This window comes from Rutilus rutilus, assembly GCF_951802725.1.
Source record: "Rutilus rutilus genome assembly, chromosome: 6".
Classification (NCBI taxonomy): Eukaryota; Metazoa; Chordata; class Actinopteri; order Cypriniformes; family Leuciscidae; genus Rutilus; species Rutilus rutilus.
In genome coordinates, this window is record NC_140214.1 from 32283114 (window position 1) to 32306280 (window position 23167).

Genomic DNA, 23167 nt, shown 5'->3' on the forward strand with positions numbered 1-23167 from the left:
AAAAAAAAAAGAAAAAAAATCTTCAGAATGGATTTTAAAGGCAAAATAATAGAGATGGGAGTACTACAACTCTGGGATAAGAAAGCATTAAAATAATTATCAAAATAATAAATTAACACAAGTGACATGGGATATGTATAACTTTGCAAATGCACAGTATGGACCTAATTACAAATATGTTTTACTTTAGACAGAATATTTATATAGACATCTGTCAACATAGTCATTAGAAAGTAAGTTTGAGTACGCATCCATGGTGCAGGACAGATTGATATACATTCTAGTGCAGAGTGCATTCTAGGGTGGTCCATGAAAAATGTGAAAATAATCACAAGTAAAAAAAAAAAAAAACACAATAAGGCTGTCAAAGTATAATTATTGTTGTCCTTTCACAGTGTAAATGGGTCTGCATTAATACAATTTATAGCTGCCTCAATATGTTGGTATTCTTTTGTATCACAATCTTTGAAATGTGTTCAAGAGGAAGAAAGAAAATATGAAGACACTTCCATAGAAAAAGATAAAAAATAATCATTTTAATAAAAAATACATTTATGTATTTATATTATATACTATAAATTTTGCATCATTATGCTTTTTACAAAATTAGGGTACCAAGGTTCTAATTCTTAAAGCTATTTAGAAAATGGAACTAATGAACGTGAATAGGAACACAGGGTTATCGGACAACTCACTTTAGTCTACCTAAAATTACAACAGCATAAATGTAAGACTAGGACTAGCTTCCATTCTTGACTGAATCTTCAGATGATCAGCAGCAGGGTGAAGAATGGTGTTCCATCATGCACAACACAGAATTTGCCAGGGTAACAAATACAATAAGTCCTGCTCTCAAATTGTCAGGACAAAGGAGAGGACGGTGGACAGCGTACCATGATGAACACAGAAGCAGCATCTATGTGATACACACACATACGATACTGAGCATTCATAAAGTAAGGGTGCTACAGTCAACACACAACACAGTTAGACTGCCATTCAGTTGTACAGGCTGTCTTATACTTTTAACATTTCTGTGGACTCTTACTGTTTTTTTTTTTTGTTATTCGTTGGTCACTGTTCAAGCAGATCTATTCATGTAGATAAGCAGTTTGAAACACTGTACTGCGGATCTTTAAGATCTTTTGCTATGATGCCAAAAATGCCACAACATCACTGTATAAACAATAAAGTTTATAGGACAAACTAGTCTAGTGCTGTGCCAACCACATTGAAACAGACACGTTAACAGTTGTGATTTGTAAAAAATGAAAAGGTTCAGTCACTTTAATTGTGCTTTGGAGGTCTCCTGATGCTTTTTCAAGCGTTTTGTCTTTAACTTTCAGATTGGAAGCATTGTGCAAATAATAATAAAAATAATAAAACTGTTTTGTGACTTAACTGCCACGCCAGCAAAATCAATTGGTTTAAACTGATTCATGAGCAAAGTACAAAAATAATAATACTAAAGGCAGAGAGAGGGTCTTAAGTCTGTCAGCATGGGGGACAGAGGATGATAGTTCAACATGAAGGGCTTTAACATATAACACATCAATTTAACAATGTACATACATTTGAAATAGGTCAGGTTTCAATAACTCTTATTCTGTTACAAGTGACCCACACAAAACATTAAATTAAAAAAGCAAATGTAAAAGGAACTATTTGAATCAGATGCACATATATAACCAAAACATCTGACAATATATACATAAGTACGGCTTTCATAAGTCTGTCTATTCACCTCTCGTATAAAATTATGAAAAATGACAAGCAGCACCTTGTTTTCCATCTGTTGCTATCCACTGGAAAATAAAAAGCGGGTTCTTTAAAATTTGACCTGTGTGAACCTGTATTGCACCCTAGAGAGAGATTTGTGGAGGAACAGTCACTGTCTTATGCTTGTATAACACACACACACACACACACACACACACACACACACACACACACACGCACACGCACACCAGATCTGGAGGTAAAATGTGCTAGGATAGATTCCTGGTTGGCCCTTAGTGTCCCTCTGTGCTCTCAACAGTCTTTTAGAGCATGAGGATTTTTCCAATCCATCATCGTCTGCAAAAAAGGAAATAAAGAATTGATGCATAGAAATTTTGACAAAAACTTTAAACTAATGCACAAGCAAGATAACAATACAGGACGTCAATATGATATAATCAAAAATGGGGGCGATGAAAAATAGGAAACTTAAAAAATAAACATTATAATTAAAAGCTACACAAAAATGCCACAACTACAACTAAGTAGTGAAGGTGTAAAAACTTTTTTTCTTTTTACAGGCAGCAATAAATCAAAATGTGCTGACTTTGGAATAATACACACACAACACTATTATTTTTTTTGTAGACTGAGCCCCCTCTCGGGATGTTTTCTTACAGCAGAATTGTCTACAACAGATGGGAATTGAGGATGGGTACTGAAAGTGATTAAAATTAGTATGAGCATTCCCTGGGGCATAATTGTTACATTTAAGGTTACTGACTGAAATTAATTTAGGTGTTAATGCAACATCTCTGTACAGGTATCAGGAAAACTGCCTGAAGGCTCAGCAAACAAATTTGTCTCTTCTCCTGGTTCGAGGGGTTATTTTCACCGTAGTCTGAGTACAACACACTCAAATGTTGTAACTAATGGCACATTCATTCCATGAAAGTTTTTAAGCAGCATGTGACATGATGATGGAAAGCATCACAAACTTTTTGATGAAACAGAAGGAGCATTTGTAAGGTGAATTAAATAGAATAGGCCTTGCCCAGCTGGAAAATATAATTACTGTATGGCAAATCCATTTTGGTCATATGCTCAATGGAAATAGAATAGAGTGAATTGGGTGCTATGAACATAAACTTTCTGGAAAATTACAGACTCATGCTGCAGATGAGGAGTTTATAAGGAGAGGTTAAATTATCAGTAGGGGGCAGCACTGAACAACAAAAAAGAAAGACTGTCCTACCTCAGCTTGACCGAGCCATAGGAGTCCAATAGTTGTGTACTGGCTAACTCCAGATTCCAGTCATACATCTCTAGAATCTTATGACACTCCACCCTCGTCTTCAGCCCCAGACAGAAGAGCTGCTCCACCTGGGAACCAAAGAAGGGAAAAATGAAAAAGAGTAAATTAAGGCATTAGGTTCTAAATGAACATCATGGATATACTTGCTGATTACTTACAGATTAAATTACAAATATAGCTGCAAGCAGCAGTTAAGGGGCCAATCACAAAGAAGGCACAATAAGTCATGCAAGCATGGTTGGGCATCATGAGAAATCCATAATGTTTTGCCGGCATGGTTTGAAGATGATGCGATTTTTGTGAAAATTGGACCAACGGTCTAAGAAGAGTTTGAAAAAGTAGGGTTTTAAAGAAAATCAAAATGGCAGATAAAAAGTTCGGCCGACTATAGCAAAAATCGGTATTTATGTTCTCAGCATGACCCAAGGAATCTAATAAGACTTACAATAGGCTAATTTAATCAAAAGTTATTGGCATTTTTGGAAATGTCATTATAACTTTTGACCACAAGGTGATGATGCCCCGAAACGTTTTGAGTACCTTCAGGGCATGGTACCAAAGACACATTCAGAGTTTCGTAACGATAGGCCAATGTGTTCGTAAAATATAGCATTTTATGACAAATTCAAAATGGCCGATATGGGAAAATTGGATATAGTTCGACTCAGCATGTTGCACCATATCTAAAGAGACAAAAGCCCAACCGTCCTGAAGTTATAAGCAAAAATGTACATTTTTCATATCTCTTGACCACTAGGTGGCACTGCGCCGAAAACGTGCAGGTACCCTCAGGTCATGGTTGTCATAACACAAACCAAGTTTGGGCAGAATATATATGCAGAGAATATAGCCTTACGTTCATTTTGGCAAGCTCTTCTTTGAATTTGTTTGCATCTTATTGGAGAACGGTTTGACGAATCAACTTGAATTCCATAACTTTTTGTCAGCCTGGTCTAAAGATGATCTGATTCAATTTTCGTGAAAAACGGCCAAGGAGGAGTTTGGAAAATTCAAAATGGTGGAATCCAAATTTGCTATGGTGACTGTTCAGACTGTCCTCCATCTGTGTGCCAAATTTCATAACTTTCCTACAAGCAGTTATATGGGCTGCCATAGACTCAAGAGAGAAGAAGACGACCTTTGGTGCTTGGCCCCTAATTAGATTACAATTAACCAGCCAGTGAATCAAGACAGCTGTGATGGCTGTTACCTTCAAGTAGTGTACAGCCTTTTGCACATTCCAGCTGTGATTCTGTAAAGCCACCTGACATTCTTCAATTGTTACTCCATGGACAGCCTCCTGCACCTAAACAGGGCAAATCCAATTTATGACCTTAAATCCATAGATGGCCAGTAAAGGAGTGCTTTGGAATAATCAGAGAGAATAATGTGAGCCTAATTCAATAATACTTAATTATATAATCTAATTGTTTAACAGACAGCTCTGTTTCAAAACCTATGAACTGCTTTTCTGTGCTACAGCCTACGCTGGCAGTCACTAAGGCCATTTCACAAGTTCACATTACAATATAATCATCTAAAGTAAAAAATATGCGTATTTGGCGTGCTGTACGAGGAGAGAGCTGCAAGCTCAGAATTTTGCCTGAACCTAGACCAGATGTAATTTGCAAAACAACGCATAGCATAACAAAAACAATTTTAATTGAATTATTTAGCTATATTTAGCTTTTAACACGATTTAGAATCCGCATGTATCCACACTGAAAGCATACAGCCTCTTCCTAAATATAATTACCATTTTATACTGCTGTCTTGGATACATTTTCTCAGGGAGCTCACTGCTAAACATTCTGGGATTGTCTTCACCCAAAATTATATCTTAGATTTTGGCCTGACCAACTAAATAAGCCTCAAGTTTTTTTGTTTGTTTTTTTGCCGTAGTTATCCATGTAGAAAACTCACTAGGTTATGGAACAGTATTATGGGCTATCTGCATGTGGCACTATTATAAGATAATTACTCTGGTCAACAACAAGTTCCCTCAATTATGACCCCTAAAAAAGGAAGGATCTGTTTAATATAAACCTCAAAATCTCTCACCAGTCTGACTCTGTCGTGGTTGCTGGTGCTGTCAGCCCTGTTAAATGAGCCATCAGAGCTTACTCGGCACAGGCTGTGAGAGTTCTTTAGCCCACCTCTAAATCCAGAGCCTGTCAAACTGCTGTTGTTATTGGAGGAGAAATTGGACTTGAGCTCCCCTTGTTGATGGACCATGGGCTTAACAGTGGCTGTGTTAATCTGCTTCTTCTCCTCACCGCTCTCTGCCTCTTTGAAGAACTTATCGTAGCGGTCCAGATATGGAGGCCTCTCAGGCAGGAGGTAGTAATGCGTGTTGCTGACCTTCTTGCCATCACGTACAATAGGCAGAATGCAGGGCCCTTTGGCTTGCTCCTTATCTTTGCCCTGTGCCTGGATGACCTTGGGAGCAGCATATTTGGGATCAGAGGCGAAGCTCTGAGTGGTTGGCATGAGTTTAGCAGGTGAGGTGGAGAGGTAGGATGGGCCGCAGATGGAGGCGGCTGAGCAGAGGCTGCTGCGAGTCTGAGGAGAGCCCACATGTGGACTTGGTGTGCGTGAGCCCGCCTGAGAGAGGGGGTCTCGTGGGGGAATCTGGGGTGGACGCTCCATATCCTCAATTCCTGAGACTGGGGAAAGCTCACCAGACCAGCGGGCATAATCGCCACCAGCACGTCTGACTGGACGGGGTGGTATGGGGATGCGTGGCGGTATCTGGGGTTTGTCTTCAGAAACCGTTAGGACAATCTGGCGGTGTGTCTCCAGACAAGGGCTGGTAGAGCTCACAGGTACATTGAGGTGCCTCATACACTCCTGCTGCAGCTCTTGGAAGATCTCAGCAGACTGCGAGAAGGTGCAGGCATTACTCTGCCTGCAGGGCAAAAATAAATTGTCTTCTACATGAGGTTTGCACTCACTGGTAGGAGTGCAGGGCGTACGTGGAGAGCATGGTTCACCAGCTCCACGTTCCGCACTGTTGATAGAGCTCACTTCAAAGTCATCCTCATCTTGTGCTACATCGTCATAGGCTGGGGGTGGAGGAAGGGGCCGGGCGTCCCAGTCCACCACTGGAGTAGGGTGAAGGGGGTGGGGTAGAGAGCGGTAGGGGCTCTGAGGAGGAGTTCTGTCCAAAATGTTCTCTGCTTCAAGTGCGAGTTTAGCAAGGGCTGGGATCTGGATTTCCATCACAGGAGAGGGTGAAGGTGTGATCGATGGAAACTCCTCTCCAAAGTCTATGAGAGAGACTTCTGTGGGAGTGCTGCCCCCTGGAGTCCGCACACCGTATGTCGAACGATCACCTAATTTGGTAGCAGAGACCCAGGCGGCTGGTTTGAGCTTAAGGCCCTTCTTCTTCAAAGAGAGTCGCCGAAGACCTGAAGAAGTTTGGTCCTCATCCTCAGCAACAACATCATAGCAAGGTTCTGGTCACATGACAAAAACACAGGCAAACAAATATGAACTGTTGAGCATGAAACGTAATGTAATAACAGAGGAACTGTTAGAGAGATAAATATTGAGCATACACAATGAAAAGTAATGAAGGTATAGTATATCTCAAATTCCTTCAGAGAAACTAATGAACACCAACATGTCTCATACCCCTTTTTCACCAACATTTGGGTGGGAGCCATCACTAAGCGATTCAACAAAGGGTCTAGGTTTGGCAGGTCTTGTTGAATGGTCTTGTTGAATGGGAATACTAATGCACAGACCTCTTAGGTGTCTACATTAAAAAATGGCTGTGCTGGAAATATCAGTTCCAAAACGAGTCCAAAGGTGCTATTAAATCAGTAACTAGTAACCAAAAAAAAAAAAAAAAAAAACACTATATTTGCACCCACTATAATCAAGAAAATGTAATACACATTCAGTCTTCATTCCACAAGCTTTTTGCCGCAGCTACTCCAGGCACTGTACTTTCCATGTTCAATTGACAAATTATTCTGTTTACTAATATTATATATGAATTAAGGGCTATGATTTTTTTATTTATTCTATATTTAATGACAGCTGACTGATACACCAAAGCTTATGATGGCATTACAGCATCTTCATGCCATTTTTTTATTATTTTTTATTAGGAGGACTCAACAGGGGAAACAGGGGCAGGGCTCAACGTTAAATATTTTTTTCTACTGGCACTGTCAGAAATAAACATTTTCATCACAAAAGTAATAAATAAAATAGAATGGTTATTTTTGTTGTTTTTAACCCATGTAACCTTGTATTTTAATAATAAATAAGGTAATGATACCAAAATTGTATACACCAGAGACAAATCAGACACAAGTATTTGTTATATATAACAAATAATCTTTAAAACCCCTCACCAACTACAAAACAAGGTGTCTGTGACAACCCACAAAGTAATAGAACCAGGCATCTGGTAGCCATGGTTTTATGACTTAAAAGAATGCAGAGCTCCAAAGTCATTTGAATCAGGCCATAGGAAAGACCCATAGCCCTTAAAACAGACTTTCCTTCATTAATTTAGAAATGAAATAATCTATAAATGAATATGCATCCCAGGACATTGTGTGTATGATTAATACGGTATTGTGTAGTTTCTTTTGAATGGTCTCTTGTTTTATGCATGTTTTACGATAGAACCAACAGTTAATGTAACCCCACTCATACCGTGTCTGCTATTAAAATCTGCTCACACTTTGGTGGACCTTACCACCTCACAGAATGCAGTGTGTTTGTTATATTAATCTGAGTATAAATGGACACAAACTGCCAGACCCATTCTAACCATGCTCCATAATGGCCATAAAACCTCCCAGCCTTTCTCATTGGTCAAGCCAACCCTGAGAGGTGTGACTTTTCCTAGGCTTTATAGAACATCCACACAAGTTCCTCTCTCTCTTCCTTCTCCTGGTTGCCCTGCATGGCCTCTGTTTACTAATTATTCTGCACTAGTTTACTAATTATTCAGGCCTCAATCTGCACTCCAGCCATGTGCTTCCTCAGGAGAGAGAGAACTCTCTCTCTCAACTATAACAGAGTCAAACTAACCACGCAAGTTTCTTGTAATTTCTTTATTCGACGCAGCAGAAATTGATTGCAACTTCAACATCGAACCAACTCAAAGAATCATCAAGACCCACTTCAGAATAACAAATTCCTTCAACTTCAAAGACAATGCAAGTATCGCATATTTTAACTAAACAGAGTGTTAAGATAAGCACTAAAATCCTCTTAACAAGGTGCTTTGAAAACAATAAGCTGATGGTTCTTTTCATGGTTAAATGACTCTTTTCCATAGCTTCATTCCCTGTTTCAGGTTTTGGTTCCATTCTGTCACTTTCCATTTTACCCATGTAAGTGTTATTGTGTGTATGTGTTTGTTTAGATTAGTTGTGCTTGTGATTTAGATAATTAAACTTGCGCATAATACATATTTGGTTCTGATTCTCTGCTTGCAGTTAATGCCTGGTGTTGTTAGACGCTCTAAGCGCTGTACATGCCAAGAAATAATTATTTTTCTGTGGCCATGAAGAATACCCTTTTCTTAGAATTAATAATCAATACTGAATGTTCACTGGACGAACTGATTCATTGATTGTAATATTAATTAGGCTACATTAAATTAATCAGATTAACTGATCCAAATATTCATAATTAATCATAAGTTATGATTCATTATTCATATTTCCTCTTTGAGCTAATTTGCTACACCAGTGTAATTTCACAATTCTTGATTCGGATTTCGAGCATTTCAATAGAGATTTGCAGATCCTCGTTGAGCACCAGCTCCGTAACCAGCATTATTTTGGTGAAAAATAGGTATTATGAGATCAGAAGTTTACCAGACGTTTACCATGAGACCACAGCATATACACAACAAACAGATAAGAACTAAAAAGCTGGAGCAATTGGGATAGAGGCAGAGGGAGAAAGAGAGCAAAAAAAAAAAAAAAGAAAAGGCATACAATACAGATGTGAAGTAACTTTGAGAAAGGGTGCTAGGAGTGAACTGAACTGAGAGTCCACACTTACTCTTAACCAGCAAAGACGGCTGAGGGGGCCGAGGGGGAGGCTCCTCTGTAAAGCAAGCAAGCAAGTGAAAGATAGAAAGCAGATGCAAAGATATTTTGCAGGTAGGAAAAATAAAAAAAACAGAACATAACAGAAGTGAAAGTGCCCAAAGCATGATGACCTGTATTAAAAGAATCAGTTAACTGAAGAAGAAGAAAAAGCGGGAATTTAGTTATTTTAGAGTCAATATTTTTAAAAGTAGGGTTTTGGATTACAAGGATTCCACACTTTTTAACCAACACATTTCTTTCTAGCCATTTATGATTACTGGATAAGAATTATTATTATTATTATTATTATTATTATTATTTGAATTAGCGTCAAACTAATACATCAATAAATTATTCCAAGCATTTTCAGATCAATTTATGTGCTGTTTACGTTCTGGAGTTTAGCTCAGCAGCATTTACAAATTTAATGATGGATGGACAACAGCTCAGCTGGCTGATTGCTTTCCGTTTATCACTATTATTTCTATTTATCAGTTTAAGCGGTAAGCAGGGCTGCGTCTGGAAAAACAATATTGCACCTGTTCTACAGTAGAGTAATTTAAAGGCATTTATTTTAATTATGATGTAAAGTGATGTACTGACCCACAGATTTTGTAGGTAATAGGGCTATTGGGTCATTCTTTCTGGCTTGCACTGCTTTCTCAACAAGAGTAAGTAAGTAAGTAAAGTTTATTTGTATAGCACCTTTCACAGACAAGGAAGGGTCACAAAGTGCTGCACAGTAATAAAAATAAACAATAAAATAAAATAACAACTGTACAAGTACAAACCTAGTACAACTCCACAACTGTACTACCATCAGATTCCATAAAAATTCAATAACAAACAAATCAAATTGTTAGTTAAAAGCTTGTCCAAAAAGATGAGTCTTTAAGTGTTTTCTTTTAAGTGTAAGATTCCACAGAACTCATAGTTCTCAGAGCTAAAGGGAGCGAGTTCCAGAGCTTTGGAGCCACAACACAAAAAGCACGGTCACCTCTTGTCTTAAGGCATGTTCTGGGAACAGTTAAAAGATCTTGGCCTGAAGACCTCAGAGTACTCTTGGAGTATTACATATGCAAACACTGACATGGAGTATGCATATGTAATAGATCCTGGACGAAAAGGTGCTTGACCATGCAAGGCTCTGAAAGTAATGACCAAAATTTTAAAATGTACTCTAAAACCAACAGGAAGCCAATTAAGGGCCTTCAGCACAGGAGTAATGTGTGACCTCCTGCTGGTCCTAGTCAAAAGCCTAGCAGCTGCATTTTGTACAACTTGCAGTCGATCTATAGAAGATTTATTCAAACAAGTGTACAGCACATTGCAATAGTCCAATCGTGTAGAAATAAAGGCATGAACAAGCATCTCCATCTCTTTTTTTGAAACCATAGATCTAATCTTAGCAATGTTCCTGAGATGGAAAAAACAGGTGCGAACCACAGACTTAACATGACTGTTAAAACACATCGATCTGTCAAAAATTGAGCAAACCATTCGAGAGTTTGCTAAAAATTGAGGTGGTCTCATTTAGTGCGGATAGGAGGACAATTGCCGTGTTCATATATGCCTACACAAACTTGAAGTACACAGACAACGTCCACACACCACCAGTCAAATTCTCTAACAAACCAAGTGTGAAAATGCTCTCAGACTGATCTGTGAACCAGATCGTTGAAGAGACCACATTTAAAATAACAATTCACTCACAAATTGAACATTACTGTGGCTAACAAAGTAGTTTTACTTTGAACACTATCTTAGCCAATGCTTTTGTGTGCAGAGCATAATAAAAATAATAAAATAAAAACACATTCAAAACTTTTTTTTTTTTAAAGAAGTCTTATATACTCACCTAAAGCTGCAATTTTTTTATAAAAAAAATACAGTAAAACAGTAATATTATTAAATATTATTACAATTAATATAATAATAATAATAATAATAATAATAATATTTTAAAAAAATGGTTTCCAATTTCAATATACTTTAAAATGTAATTTATTCTTTTGATGGCAAAGCTTAATTTCCAGCTACAGTACCATTATTCCAGTCTTCAGTGTCACATTATCAGTGTTGAAAATTTGTGTAGCTTAAAATGTTGTGGGAAACAACACTTTTTGTTTCTTTTTTTACAGGACTCTGATGAATAGAAAGTACAATAGGACTGGAAACAATTTTAAAATGTTTTGACATTTCCATGTTTTCTATGAGTGTGGGAACCCTGTTTATAAATATTTAAACTTTTCTAATTGAAAGTCATTTGCTTACTCCTAGCACGTCCAGGGAGTTGAGTTGGTCTGGCAGAGTTCAAATCCAGCCCTAGCACATCTGGAGGATCCATGGGATTCCCGAGATAAAGACTGAAAAAGCAACAGAATGACAGAAGCATTTAGCAGCCCATCAGTGTCTTTGCAAAACCATTTCTTAAATCTAAGTTCACCAGAAAACCAGGCTCTAGAACCCTGCCAAAAGAAGATTTAATGACACTGTATAACCAAAGTTGTAAAAAGACATTTCAGATTTTAACAGCCACCCTTATATTTTACGCCAGTATTTACAGCTGTGATATCAGTTCATAAAGCCAACTGTCTGGTAGAGACAGTGTACTGTGTTCTACTGCCACCTTGTGCTGATGAAGCAAAGTGTTTATATGCTGTCATTATGTGCAAAGACTTGGGCCGTGGTTCCATCTAAGTGAATGTGGCACTTTACTTATTGGCCATGACAGAAGCATTTATTATCCAGCGTGTGACCAGCAAGGATTCATCTTTACAACTTGCGAGTTTACACTCGCACCCACTAAAAACTACTAAGTATTATTTCCTCAATCATCTTAAGGAGCCTACTGATCTATATTAATGTAGCATTCATTAAAATGTGATGTGGTTGTGTGAACAGCTACAGTAATTAAAAGAGAAGCATGATTCTAGGGGAGGTTAGCAGAACATGAACATGTTTTGCGAGAACACTGGTTACACAAATAATAAATGCTGTCACTGTGATACAAACCAACATTTACACTAGAGATAGACCAATACATTGGTCAGGACAATTAATCAACTGATGTTAAGCCGATAACCATATCTATGTGGCCAATTAATACATGAGCTCTCCAAAATTTACATACATCCTTGGATAAGAATAGCTTATCATAAACTCTTTAAATATTGACATTGAAAAAAAGCCTTTTTTAAAGCCATGAAAAAAAAAAAAAAAACGCTGGAATAAAAAAAAAAACGTTAACCTTTAACCGTGTCAACTAGACTGTCTCCCCCCTCCCCTTGCCCTCTGTACATTTAAAAACGTTATCAAAATGATTCCCGTTCACCTGGATCCATGGATACTTGTAATATGGCGATGTCACTTTGTAAAAAAAGACTATGTGTCCGCGCACATATGCATATAAATGCACATACCTATAGACTAAACGCGTAATACGCATGAGCATGTCGTCACCGTTTTCACAGATTCACATTTTTTAAGTTTACACGAAAATTATAACGGTATCGTTTTCAAAGCTTGTTAAAAAAAAAAAAAAAAAAATCCTATTTCAACGTTTGCGTTCTCAGGCCATCAAACAATGTTGTCGTGTAAATGAATGGCCAGAACGGTGTTGTGTAAGCGTTCCTTAAGTTAATAACTAATGATCTTTACAACGGAAATTAATCACTTAAACTGGACAATGATTTTCTTCTAGAGCTGCTCTACAGCCAAAACAATCTTTGTTCCATTAATTTCCTATTATCACTGTAAAGCTGCTTTGAAACAATCTGTATTGTAAAAGGCGCTATATAAATGAAGGTGACGTGACCAATTAAATCTCATATTTCAAAGAACACCACATTGTGAAAATAAAGAGTACACGTGTGAGGTTACATTTGAGGGACTCACTCATCGATTCTGTCAGGAAAGCCCCAGCAGCGGTGAGGATTAGAGTCTCCATGGCCTGTGTGAATGAAGCTGTTCTTCAGTGGACGGCTTATGTCATGGGCAGAGAGACCTGCAACTGACGTGACTGTGTTCCTGGGAAATTGACCAACCTTCAGGGTACGCTTGTTCTGACCTCTCCACCAGTAGTTCTCTGCCCTGCGGGGCACACAGAGACCATTTTTAAGACAAGAACTGGAATAGCGCTCATATTTGGCTGCTTCATTAAAGAGGTGTCAATAGGGTTGGGAACTGAGAACTAGTTCTAATTTATAGAACTTAGAACTTTTTTAAATACTAGAACCAACTGTTGATGCAACCAGTACAGTCTGATTCCTGAAAGAGTAAATCATATGAGCAGATTCTTGTTAGAAAATCAAACACTTATGAATCAGTTTGAGAAGTTATTTAACCAGAACCTTTAAATGTATTACAATTACCCTCCTTTGGTGTAGACCAAGTTTCCAATAGGGCCTCTTATTTTTTAAATTACTTAAAATAAGACATAAAGCATGAAAATAAGCTAAAAGAACATCTCAGGTTACGCATTAACCACGGTTCCCTGAGAATAGGGAATCGAGACACTGCATCCCCAAGGGGTCGCTATGGGCAATGCCTCTGGCATGACTGGGTTCTGAAGCATGAGTCTAAACATGACAATGATCACGTCATCCACTTCTTGTCTGAAAGGAGACATCTTCAGGAATACTGAAAGCATGGCAAAGGGATGCAGTGTCTCATTCCCTATTCTCAGGGAACTATGGTTACATGCGTAACCTGAGTCATTCCCTTTCGAAAGGAAACTCCTGCTGCGCCCCCTAGGGGTCGCAATAGTGAACGGAATGCCTACACTGCCATGCTGAAGGGATGAATGCCCTATTTACTAAGCTAAGTCAAAGGACTCAAAGGAGTTCTCATCCCTACAGTGCAAACCAAAAACGTGATCATAGAGATTCTCAAGAATGGAGGCCTCTAAAGAGAGGAAGCCTAACAGCGTTCATATTCAGGCCAGCATCTAGGGAGGCTCATAGAGAGCCTTACACTCAGATTTTCTGTTCAGGCAGCCCTGAAGAGTTGAGGCATCAAACAAGAGGACAAGAGCAACACTCAAAGACCTATAAACTCAGTCTGACCAACAAAGCTCTGCAGAGTGGAGGCCTCAATACTATGACTCTCATAAAGAGAGGAGGCCTAGCACACTCCACATTAAGGTCAGTAGCCAAGGAGGCTCACATAGAGGCTAACGACCTAACATACTACCTTACCACCTAGCCGAGGTCTAGGAGCAGATGGCTCAGCATGACAGCTCTAAAATGAGAATTAGACCTAACAACGTCCCACACTCAGGATATCTTGTAAGGAGGCTCACAGAGAGCCTACAACTTGCAGTGCTATCCTAGTGGAGTTCTGGGGGAGCGGAGGCCTCAATAAAATAACCCTCTAGCGAGAGGAGGCCTAGCGATGCTTGCAGTAGCCAAAGAGGCTCACAAAGAGCCTAACCAGTTGGCAAACAACCTAGCCGAGTTCTTGTAGCACAAATTGTTAGCAGAGCTCTGGGGAACGGAGTCCTCGATAAGATAACTCTAGTGAGAGGAGGCCCAACAACGCTCCATAGTACAGGCAGTAACCAAGGAGACTCAGAGGGAGCCTAACGACTCAGTGTTGCTGCCTGGTCGAGCTCTGAGGACGGAGGCCTCAGCATAATGATTCTCCGAAGTGAGAGGAGGCCTAACTATGTCCTACACCCAGGACAGCTACCAAGAAGGCTCACAGAGAGCCTAGCTACTTGATATTGCCATCCAGGTGGAGCTCTGAGGAGCGGAGGCCTCTACAAAGTGACTCTCTATAGAGAGAGGGGGCCTAATAACGCTCCTTAGTACAGGCAGTAACCAAGGAGACTCAGAGGGAGCCTACCAACTCAGCGCTGCTGCCTGGTCAAGCCCCAAAGATGGAGTCCTCAGCATAACAACTCTCCAAAGTGAGAGGAGGCCTACTACATCCTGCACCCATGACAGCTTACAGGGCGGCTCACAGAAAGCCCAACTACCTGATATCGAGAGGAGGCCTTCTATGTTCCACACTCAGGACAGCTTGAGCCTAACAACTCAGAACTGCCGCCCAGGAGCTCTGAGGAGTGGAGGTCTCAGCAGAAAGACTCTCTATAGCTAGAAGAGGCCTAACGCACCAGTTTAGATGCATTGGCGAAGGAGCCAAGCAACTTGGCCCCCTGGCTGAGCTCATGGGACGGAGGCCTGAGTACTAAGTCCTACGCCTGTCAAGGCGGCTACATAATAGGGCTTTGAAGGATGACTCTCTTTAGTGATAGCCTAGCAACACTTAAAGGCAGTAGTGAAACAGGCTCAGGATAGCCTAACAATTTGACACTACTGCCTAGTTGAGCTCTAAAGGCAGAGGTCTCAGCATGACAACTCTCCAAAGCGAGAGGAGGCCTACTATGCCCAACGCTAAGAATAGCCATGAAGGAGGCACACAGATCGTCTAGCAACTTGATACCGCTGCCGATGCGGAACTCTTAGGAGTTGAGGCCTCAGTCTCACTCCTCTGTAAAGGCAGTAAACAAGGAGGCTCACAGAGAGCCTAATAACTTGACACTACTGCCTGGCCGAGCTCTATGGACGGCAACCTAAATATGGCAACTCTGGAAAGTGAGAGGAGGCCTATTGGTATCCAACGCTCAGAACAATGAGGCCTCGCAAAGCCTAACAACTCAGAACTGCTTTTCAGGCGGAGCTCTAGGAAGCGGAGGCCTGAGAAGAGTGACTCTCTATAACGAGAGGAGGCCTAAAACGCTCCACTACTGTACAGTGAGTAGTAAAGGAGGCTCACAGACAGCCTAACAACCTAGCATTCTGCCTAGCTGAGCTCTGAGGAAAGAGACCTCAGCATGACGACTCAAACGAGGGGCGGCCTAGCGATGTCCTACGCTCAGAACAGATTACCAAGGAGGCTTCTCAAAGCCTAACAACTCAGACTCACTGTCTGGGAGAAGCTCTAGGGAGTGGAGGCGCCAGAGGAATGTCCTTCAATAACGAGAAGGGGCCAAACAACACTCCAGTACTGTAAAAGCAGTAGCCAAGGAGGATCACAGAGAGCCTAGCAACCTAGCATGCTGCCTAGCTGAGCTCTGAGGATGGAGAACTCAGCACAACTCTCTAAAGCGAGAGGCGGCCTAACAACGTCCTGCGCTCAAGACAGCTCACAGAAAGCCCTTACAGAAGGAGCGGGGCAGTTATGTCCAGATAGAAATGTTTTCCATAAAGTCTGTCTCATGCTGCCAAACCAGATCTAATCTGTCATTTGCGCAGGCATAACTTTCAATAGCTCCTAAATGTTATAATAACAACATCATTATTTGAGCCAACAAGAGGAGCCGAAAAAGGAAACTTCCTGTTCAACTCATCCCTGCTCTGCCTACAACCCTCCGCACTTAAACCCGCCTTCCATAATGGCGGCTGTTGAACTCGCACTGCAGAGTGCAGGTGCTCAACTATCATCCCTCAGGAGGCCTAGGTCAAGCCTAGGTGGAACCCATACTGCGACCACATCGCAAAAAGCACGCATTTAACCCCCTTGAGAGTCAAGTGCACTAATTCAAACGTCAGATTCTATCATTCTGAAAAGTATCATATGAGAACAAACACTGATTCATCGCAATGAGTGCCTAAAATCCCTCGAGAGCTGAACGCGCTCGTGCAAACACTAACTACTATCCCTCAGGAGAGAGCAGAAAGGAAAAAAGCTCCTAGCCTGTCTCTTGTAGTCACGTCTCGTGAAAGCATATACCAGGCGCATCCAGCTTCCTTGAATAGTTGACAGCATTCCACCCAAAAACATGAGAAATCCACACAATGCATGCATTTAGTTCACTCAAGTGCTAAACGCAAGCTCCTCACTCATGTACAAACTAACTATCTCCTTGAAGACAAGAAAGAGGATGGTGTTTTGCACAGGTGCCCTTTTATACTCTCGGTCGCTCCAGTGGTGACGTCATAGGCTGTCGCCTGCCAATGTCAAATTCATTGTTGTGTTTAGACTCATGCTTCATACACCTGTCATGTCGAGTCACTCCCCATAGCGACCACTAGGGGAGGCAGCGCGAGTTCACTTTTGAACTAAAAATCTAGATATTTGTTATTTTAATTCACCACCTCAAAACCGTTTTTATAAATTCTAAATTCTATGGTACAAGAGCTCACCTGCCCTCAATGATGGTTATGACATCATTCATCTGGATTTGAAGCTTGTCAGGTTCATCAAAGTCCTGCAGGGCCCTCATGTCCGTAGGCATGGTTTCCACTAGAAATTCCCTTAGAGCCACAAAGGTTGGCCTGTCAACTGGTTTTTGAGCCCAACACTGCATCATGACATTATAGATGTCCTGAGGACAGTCCTCTGGTTTAGGCAGCCTTTCACCCTCCTTATCTATTTTGTGGAGGATCTGTCAAAAACACACATAAAAAAAAAAAAAAAAGTATATTAGTGCAATAATGGCAGGATTACTATTAAGCAGCAAATCCAATATTAGGCTCTAAATATCAGATTTTGGGGGTTAGGGCTATGTGATTAATCGAAATTGATTTTCTGAAAATTCAGAAATGATTATGAAAATACAATAATTGAGATAAAAAAATTATTGTGCATCAAACATAAAATTGTTATGTGACTAGGGCTGTAACGATTTCTCGATTAAAATCGAGTAATCGATAAAAAAAAATCCTTGATTGCAATTTACCCGTGTCGAGTAACTGGCAAAATACCGGAAGTGGCCATTCCACGGACGAGAATCCATGAACCGCATAAATAGACAGTTTTCTAAGGCTGCACAATGTATTAAAACTAGGGCTACCCCCGAATAGTCTCAGGGGAAATAAAACTCCACAGGAAGTGGCAAAGTCACGCAGTCCGTAAGGACTTTAAAGGCAGGTCCTTGTGGGCAGGAAATCCAAAACTTTACTTGGCCACTCGCTCAAACGTTAACCTAGATAAATGTGCGCTACTATTAGGCGATCCAAGTGTACGTGTGGAGTGTGGAAGGCAGCTTAAGTATAGCACGCTTTACTGCACGACATGGGAAGCGCGCATTTTTTCAACTTAACCGTAATTTTGGTCATACAGATAAGAGTAATAATTAATTTGAAAAGGGTCTACATTTATTTGTGAACACGTTTAATATGTGCTTTATTACATGCGTGTAGGTTACTTCCGTGTGTCTCAGAGCGGCTCCATTCACAGTAAATGCTGCTCAATCTCAATATGCATATGCTGTGAGTTTGGTTTGCCTATAACATTAAAGGGTAACTCCCGCCAAAATGCAACCTAGGGTCTTTTTTGTTAATCTACCCAAGGCAAACTTTTGTTTAAAAGCATAATTAGAATGGAAACGCCACTTTAAAGTTTGACCATATTTTCGTTTTCGGTCAAATTGCCTTTTGAATGGGAGTGCTTGGGGCACTTCTATGATAGCATCAAAAATCGCTATTTTTAAAACACTAAGAAGGCTCGACACAACATGAAACCCTAGGTTGCAATTTGGTGAGAGTTACCCTTTAATCTGGGAACGCAATGTGCACCATTTCATCAGATTTGTATTTTGTACGACTGTACGAATTCTGAAGCCATTCGATGGCTTAATGTGAGGTACAAATGAATATATAAGTCGTTAAGTTAAAGTTAATGCAAACTCATCTCTCCCTCAGTCATTCTCCAATCAGCATTCAAACAGCAATTTGGTTACTACAGTAAGACGATGAAACTCACTCCAAGATCAATGTTCCCATTATTATACTTTATTTGTAGATAAAGGTCAATGGTTTTGCATAAAAGGACTATCTTGCTAGAGTTTATTGCGGTTTCTAAACCATGTCATCTTTCTCCCGCGTGTCTGTTAGATCCCAACACTGGAGTAGTGAGCACTATGAATTGTTCTTCACACGCACAGTAACTCAAATTTAAAATTGTTAAAAGAAAAGGCTCAATAAAATGTTGCATAGATATAATACACAATGCATCACCATCTCTTCCCTTTGTGCTTTGAACTTTTCTATGCAAAGTGCTGCAAGCTGTTACTCCATGTTGCTTCAAGCGCATCATTCTGTGCACGAAATGTACATAAGCACTTTGTGCTGCTCTGTATTAGAGCCTTTCATATTATAATACTTTTGTGCAATGAAATATTATTCTGTCCTATCTATCATATGTTGTTGCCTTATTAAAAAGTGGCGCTATAACTTTAAAATAAATGCCTTTTCATTTTATGGTATATACTGTATAAATGTATTTACTTGTTTTTCATCAATGTCTTTTATAACAATACAAAGATTCCAATGTGGAATATTTTACCTTTTATTCTCCACAAAAAAAACTAAATGTTCAGATTTAATAAAATGATTGTGCACTCATAACTTTTGCTGCTGAATTATCCTCTAACCTAATTTATAATAGTATTTTTGCCATATATTATGAATTTAGTCTTTTCTTACTGTAGCAGTTTAAATCTTTGCAAATAACTATAAAATTTGTTTTGACAATGGTTGTTTTCATTTTTCAATTCCTCAGAAAGTGGCCTGTGTGTGAGTGTGCATGATTCTTGGGTGTGGAGGTTTGACCACCAGGGGGAAATAGGCCTGCCACCACAGCTGGAAAAAAATCCTAGAGGAAATACTGATCGTGATCGCAATATTGGGCAAAATAATTGTGATTATGATTTTTTTTTTTGCCATAATCGAGCAGCTCTATTTGGGTCATTGGAACATATCAGTACGAAAGCTGGTCATTCATTAGGTAGATGTTTATAACTAACTAAAAGTACAGATTGTATGTGGTGGGGTTACCTGACTACCATTTAGTCCGAGCCAGGGCTCCTGACCGTAGGTAAACATTTCCCATAGTGTCACACCAAACATCCATGTGTCTGTGGCATGAGAAAATGTGCGTGTCTTCAGGCTCTCTGGGGCACACCTATGTGAAAAAAAAACACCATGCATAGACATTACGTCAGTAGAATAAAATGCCCGTAAATGAACAATCCACCAGGGGAAAAATGAAATGAGGATCATGCACAGTTCATTTAGTCAAAACAAGGGCCACAAACAATGACCTCATTCAAATTCAATCTGAATCCTGAGCTCTGGCCTGCCACTGCATATAAACAAAATCAACCAAATAATTTTAAGCCCTCCATATCCCTTCTCTATAGATTCAAACCACATGCAAACACGAACTCTTCCTTTGTGAATATATCCAGCCCTCCAAACCTCCCTCACCAGGCGAAAGGGACTTTGCGATGCTCTTGCATGACGTAATGGTCATCGTTCTTAGGCAGTGCCCTCATCAGTCCAAAGTCTCCGATTTTGATCTGCTCACTGGAAGCCAGCAGGATGTTTCTGGCAGCCAGGTCTCTGTGGATGAAGCGTTTGGACTCTAGGTAACCCATGCCATTGGAAATCTGGATGGTGTACTGACACAAGGTGGAGATGAGGAAATGGCCCAGGGTCTTTCTCAAACGATCCAGCATGGAGCCGAGAGGCGCAAGCTCAGTCACCTTAGAGAAAGAAAGGTGATAAAGTGGGGCCATTCAGGGAAGAGAGGCATGGGGAGAAAAGGGGACAATATTAAGTTTCATTTCATAACGACTGAAAAAGTGATATGACAAGAAGCATATCGCCACCGGAGACAATGAACACTGCCAATCAGGAATAACTCCAGAAGTCAGTGTCAGCAAATAATGAGTCTGAGAGAGCATGCAAATGTCAGGCCTTATTATAGCCCACCCCTCCCTTCTCAAGGCCTTGATACTTTAGCACCCTGTCTTTGCCACCAATTTGTTTTAGATGAGAACACGCACACTCACTCACCATCTTCATGGGGTGTGTGAGGACGACTCCGTAGAGACGGATGAGGTTCTGGTGGTCAAGAGAGTGCATGGCATTGACCTCACAGATGAAGTCGTCCAGAGCATCTGGCTGGTTGAGCACGTCTGTCTTCAAACACTTCACTGCCACATTGAGCTGAGGGGGACATGTTGAAAGAGAACTTTGAGAGCCAACACATCTGTCTTTGCTGGGTAGAGCTCAAAGCAGCTGGACTGTTGCTAGCCTGTACACATAATCCCACAAAAATGCTAATGACTGCGTCTACACTGTTACTGGTCATCACAGAGCAACATTATTCCCTGTGCACCTGCTTAAACTCTGGTGGAAAGAAATCATGTAACATCTGGCATTATTCAGACTGCCTAGGCCCATCTGCATTGCTTAATGAATTCATGATAAATAGATCTTTGCATTATTAGAAGGAATTGTAGGTGGTGCACATAAATTGAGTCTTTGTACACCTGAAGTTCAAAGTAGGTGTCAAGTCCAAAACAGTGTCTAATCACTGAAAAATGTTTATCTCTCTCATTTCAGTTTGTGCAATTTCTCTATAGGCTACAGGTTTTATTTAACCAAAACCAACTGTCAAACAAAAAAAGACAACTAAACTTACCTAAACTGTCTATAGACCAGTGGTTCTTAAGACTCGAAGGTCTTGTCCAACGCAATATTATATATTAAGGATGTGAGGAAATTTTCCCATCGGTTAATTGACTTGTGACAACACCGGTTATATCGGTATCACCAGGGGTGGGAGGAATGGGTGGACATTGGAGTTTTTTCCTCTTTTCCACCTCGCTTTTAAATCGCTTATGAATGCCTGTGCGGCTGTGCAAATTTCTACTTTCTATTAGCGGGCAATTTGGGGACAGCAATTGCTTGAAAGGTGAGTTCATTATTAATGAAAAACATAACAACAAAATAGTACAATGACAAAATAAAAAATTGAACTTTTATTATCAAAAAGATAAAGACAGCTTTAACAAAACAAATAAGCATGGCAGCCTCATTCTTGTGGTGCGTTTGAAGGTGTGTTACCTCCAGATTCTGCCACCTTCATCAGGCAAAGTTTACAGATTGCCTCAATGTTTGCAGGTTCCCTATTAACATTGGGTTTAAATCCAAAATATTGCCAAAAGCGGCTTTTACATTTCGCTTTGAAACCAAATGGTAACTGACTAACACTGACTATCGCAGCAAGCCAAGATATTTTTTGGCATACTTTTGATAGTTTCTTCTGTAATTTTGACTGTTCAGCTGTTCATTTTCAAACCTTTTTATTAACATAACTGGGAATATTGATAAATGAATCATGATTCATTATGTGATTCCAGAAGTTTCAAGAACTGTATGTATTATCCTGAATGTGTGGAAACAATGTGAATGTACTGAAATGTGTCTGTGCATAAATACAATGTACGATCAGTGCATCGAGAGCGCACACACATCGTTTGTTTGCACATCAATATAATGGACTTGCGCATGCTTGCTGTACGACTCCTGTACGTCAGCGTAATCGTCTTTACTTTGATTGCAGTCCTCATCCATCAAAAGTTTACTAGCGAGATGCTGGTTTGCTTTATCACTTACTGGATCATTAGGCTGAAAACATTCCAGGATTTAGAAAGCTTAAAATGATCTGATCACAAACAGAGAAGCAAAATCGGGTTAAAGGGTTAGAATAGAAATGTCCGCCTACCAGGGTTACAGGTGCTTGTGCCAATGTAGATTCTCAGTGTGATAAACTCCAGACTTATAAGATCATCTAACTGCGTGACAATTTACGTTAATGATGCAATTTCACGTGCTTCAGTAATTTATTTGCGTTCAATTATTTTAACGCGCTAAGGATTTTGATTTAATCACATGTGTTAATGTGTTAATATTAAAATATTTAAAGTAGGGGTGTACTTTAATTATTTTAAGTCATCCTGTGGCGTTGGATGAGAGTGTCTCAATGTTCCATGTATGAAAAGAGCAGCTCTGCCCTGTCATTTCTCTGTATAGTGTAAAGGAGCAGTATTTGATCAGCACAGATGGCCACAGGAAAGATGTTCCTACTCAAGTCCCATGTGGAAAGAACCCTTTGGTGTGCAACACACACTATCACTACAGCCTCCGGCTCAGTTCACACGACATCTGACCCCTCATCAGCTCATTAGAGGCCCATCTCTCCCACAAGCCTCCTCTAGAGAACACAGCTGCAACAATGACACATAGAGATCAGCCCTGAAACAGGA

General features: G+C 40.0%; 1 protein-coding gene across 9 annotated transcripts in view; it reads right to left on the reverse strand.

The window, feature by feature from the left end:
* Nucleotides 1-510: 510 nt before the first annotated feature.
* Nucleotides 511-23167, reverse strand: part of tnk2b (tyrosine kinase, non-receptor, 2b) — a gene marked incomplete at its 3' end in the record, with an annotated part of 98241 nt that continues 75584 nt past the window's right edge. For 7 of the 9 annotated variants that reach the window (XM_084411554.1, XM_084411553.1, XM_084411552.1 and 4 more), the window contains 10 exons: nucleotides 20910-21062; nucleotides 20319-20596; nucleotides 19887-20013; nucleotides 17253-17494; nucleotides 13000-13194; nucleotides 11377-11468; nucleotides 5096-6492; nucleotides 4245-4340; nucleotides 2975-3102; nucleotides 511-2076 (listed from right to left, as the gene is read on the reverse strand). In XM_084411554.1, the coding sequence (XP_084267680.1) occupies nucleotides 2070-2076; nucleotides 2975-3102; nucleotides 4245-4340; nucleotides 5096-6492; nucleotides 11377-11468; nucleotides 13000-13194; nucleotides 17253-17494; nucleotides 19887-20013; nucleotides 20319-20596; nucleotides 20910-21062 (2715 nt within the window). Of the gene's footprint in view, nucleotides 2077-2970; nucleotides 3103-4244; nucleotides 4341-5095; nucleotides 6493-11376; nucleotides 11469-12999; nucleotides 13195-17252; nucleotides 17495-19886; nucleotides 20014-20318; nucleotides 20597-20909; nucleotides 21063-23167 lie in introns of those variants that run through there. The other 2 variants (XM_084411555.1, XM_084411551.1) reach the window with 2 other exon arrangements.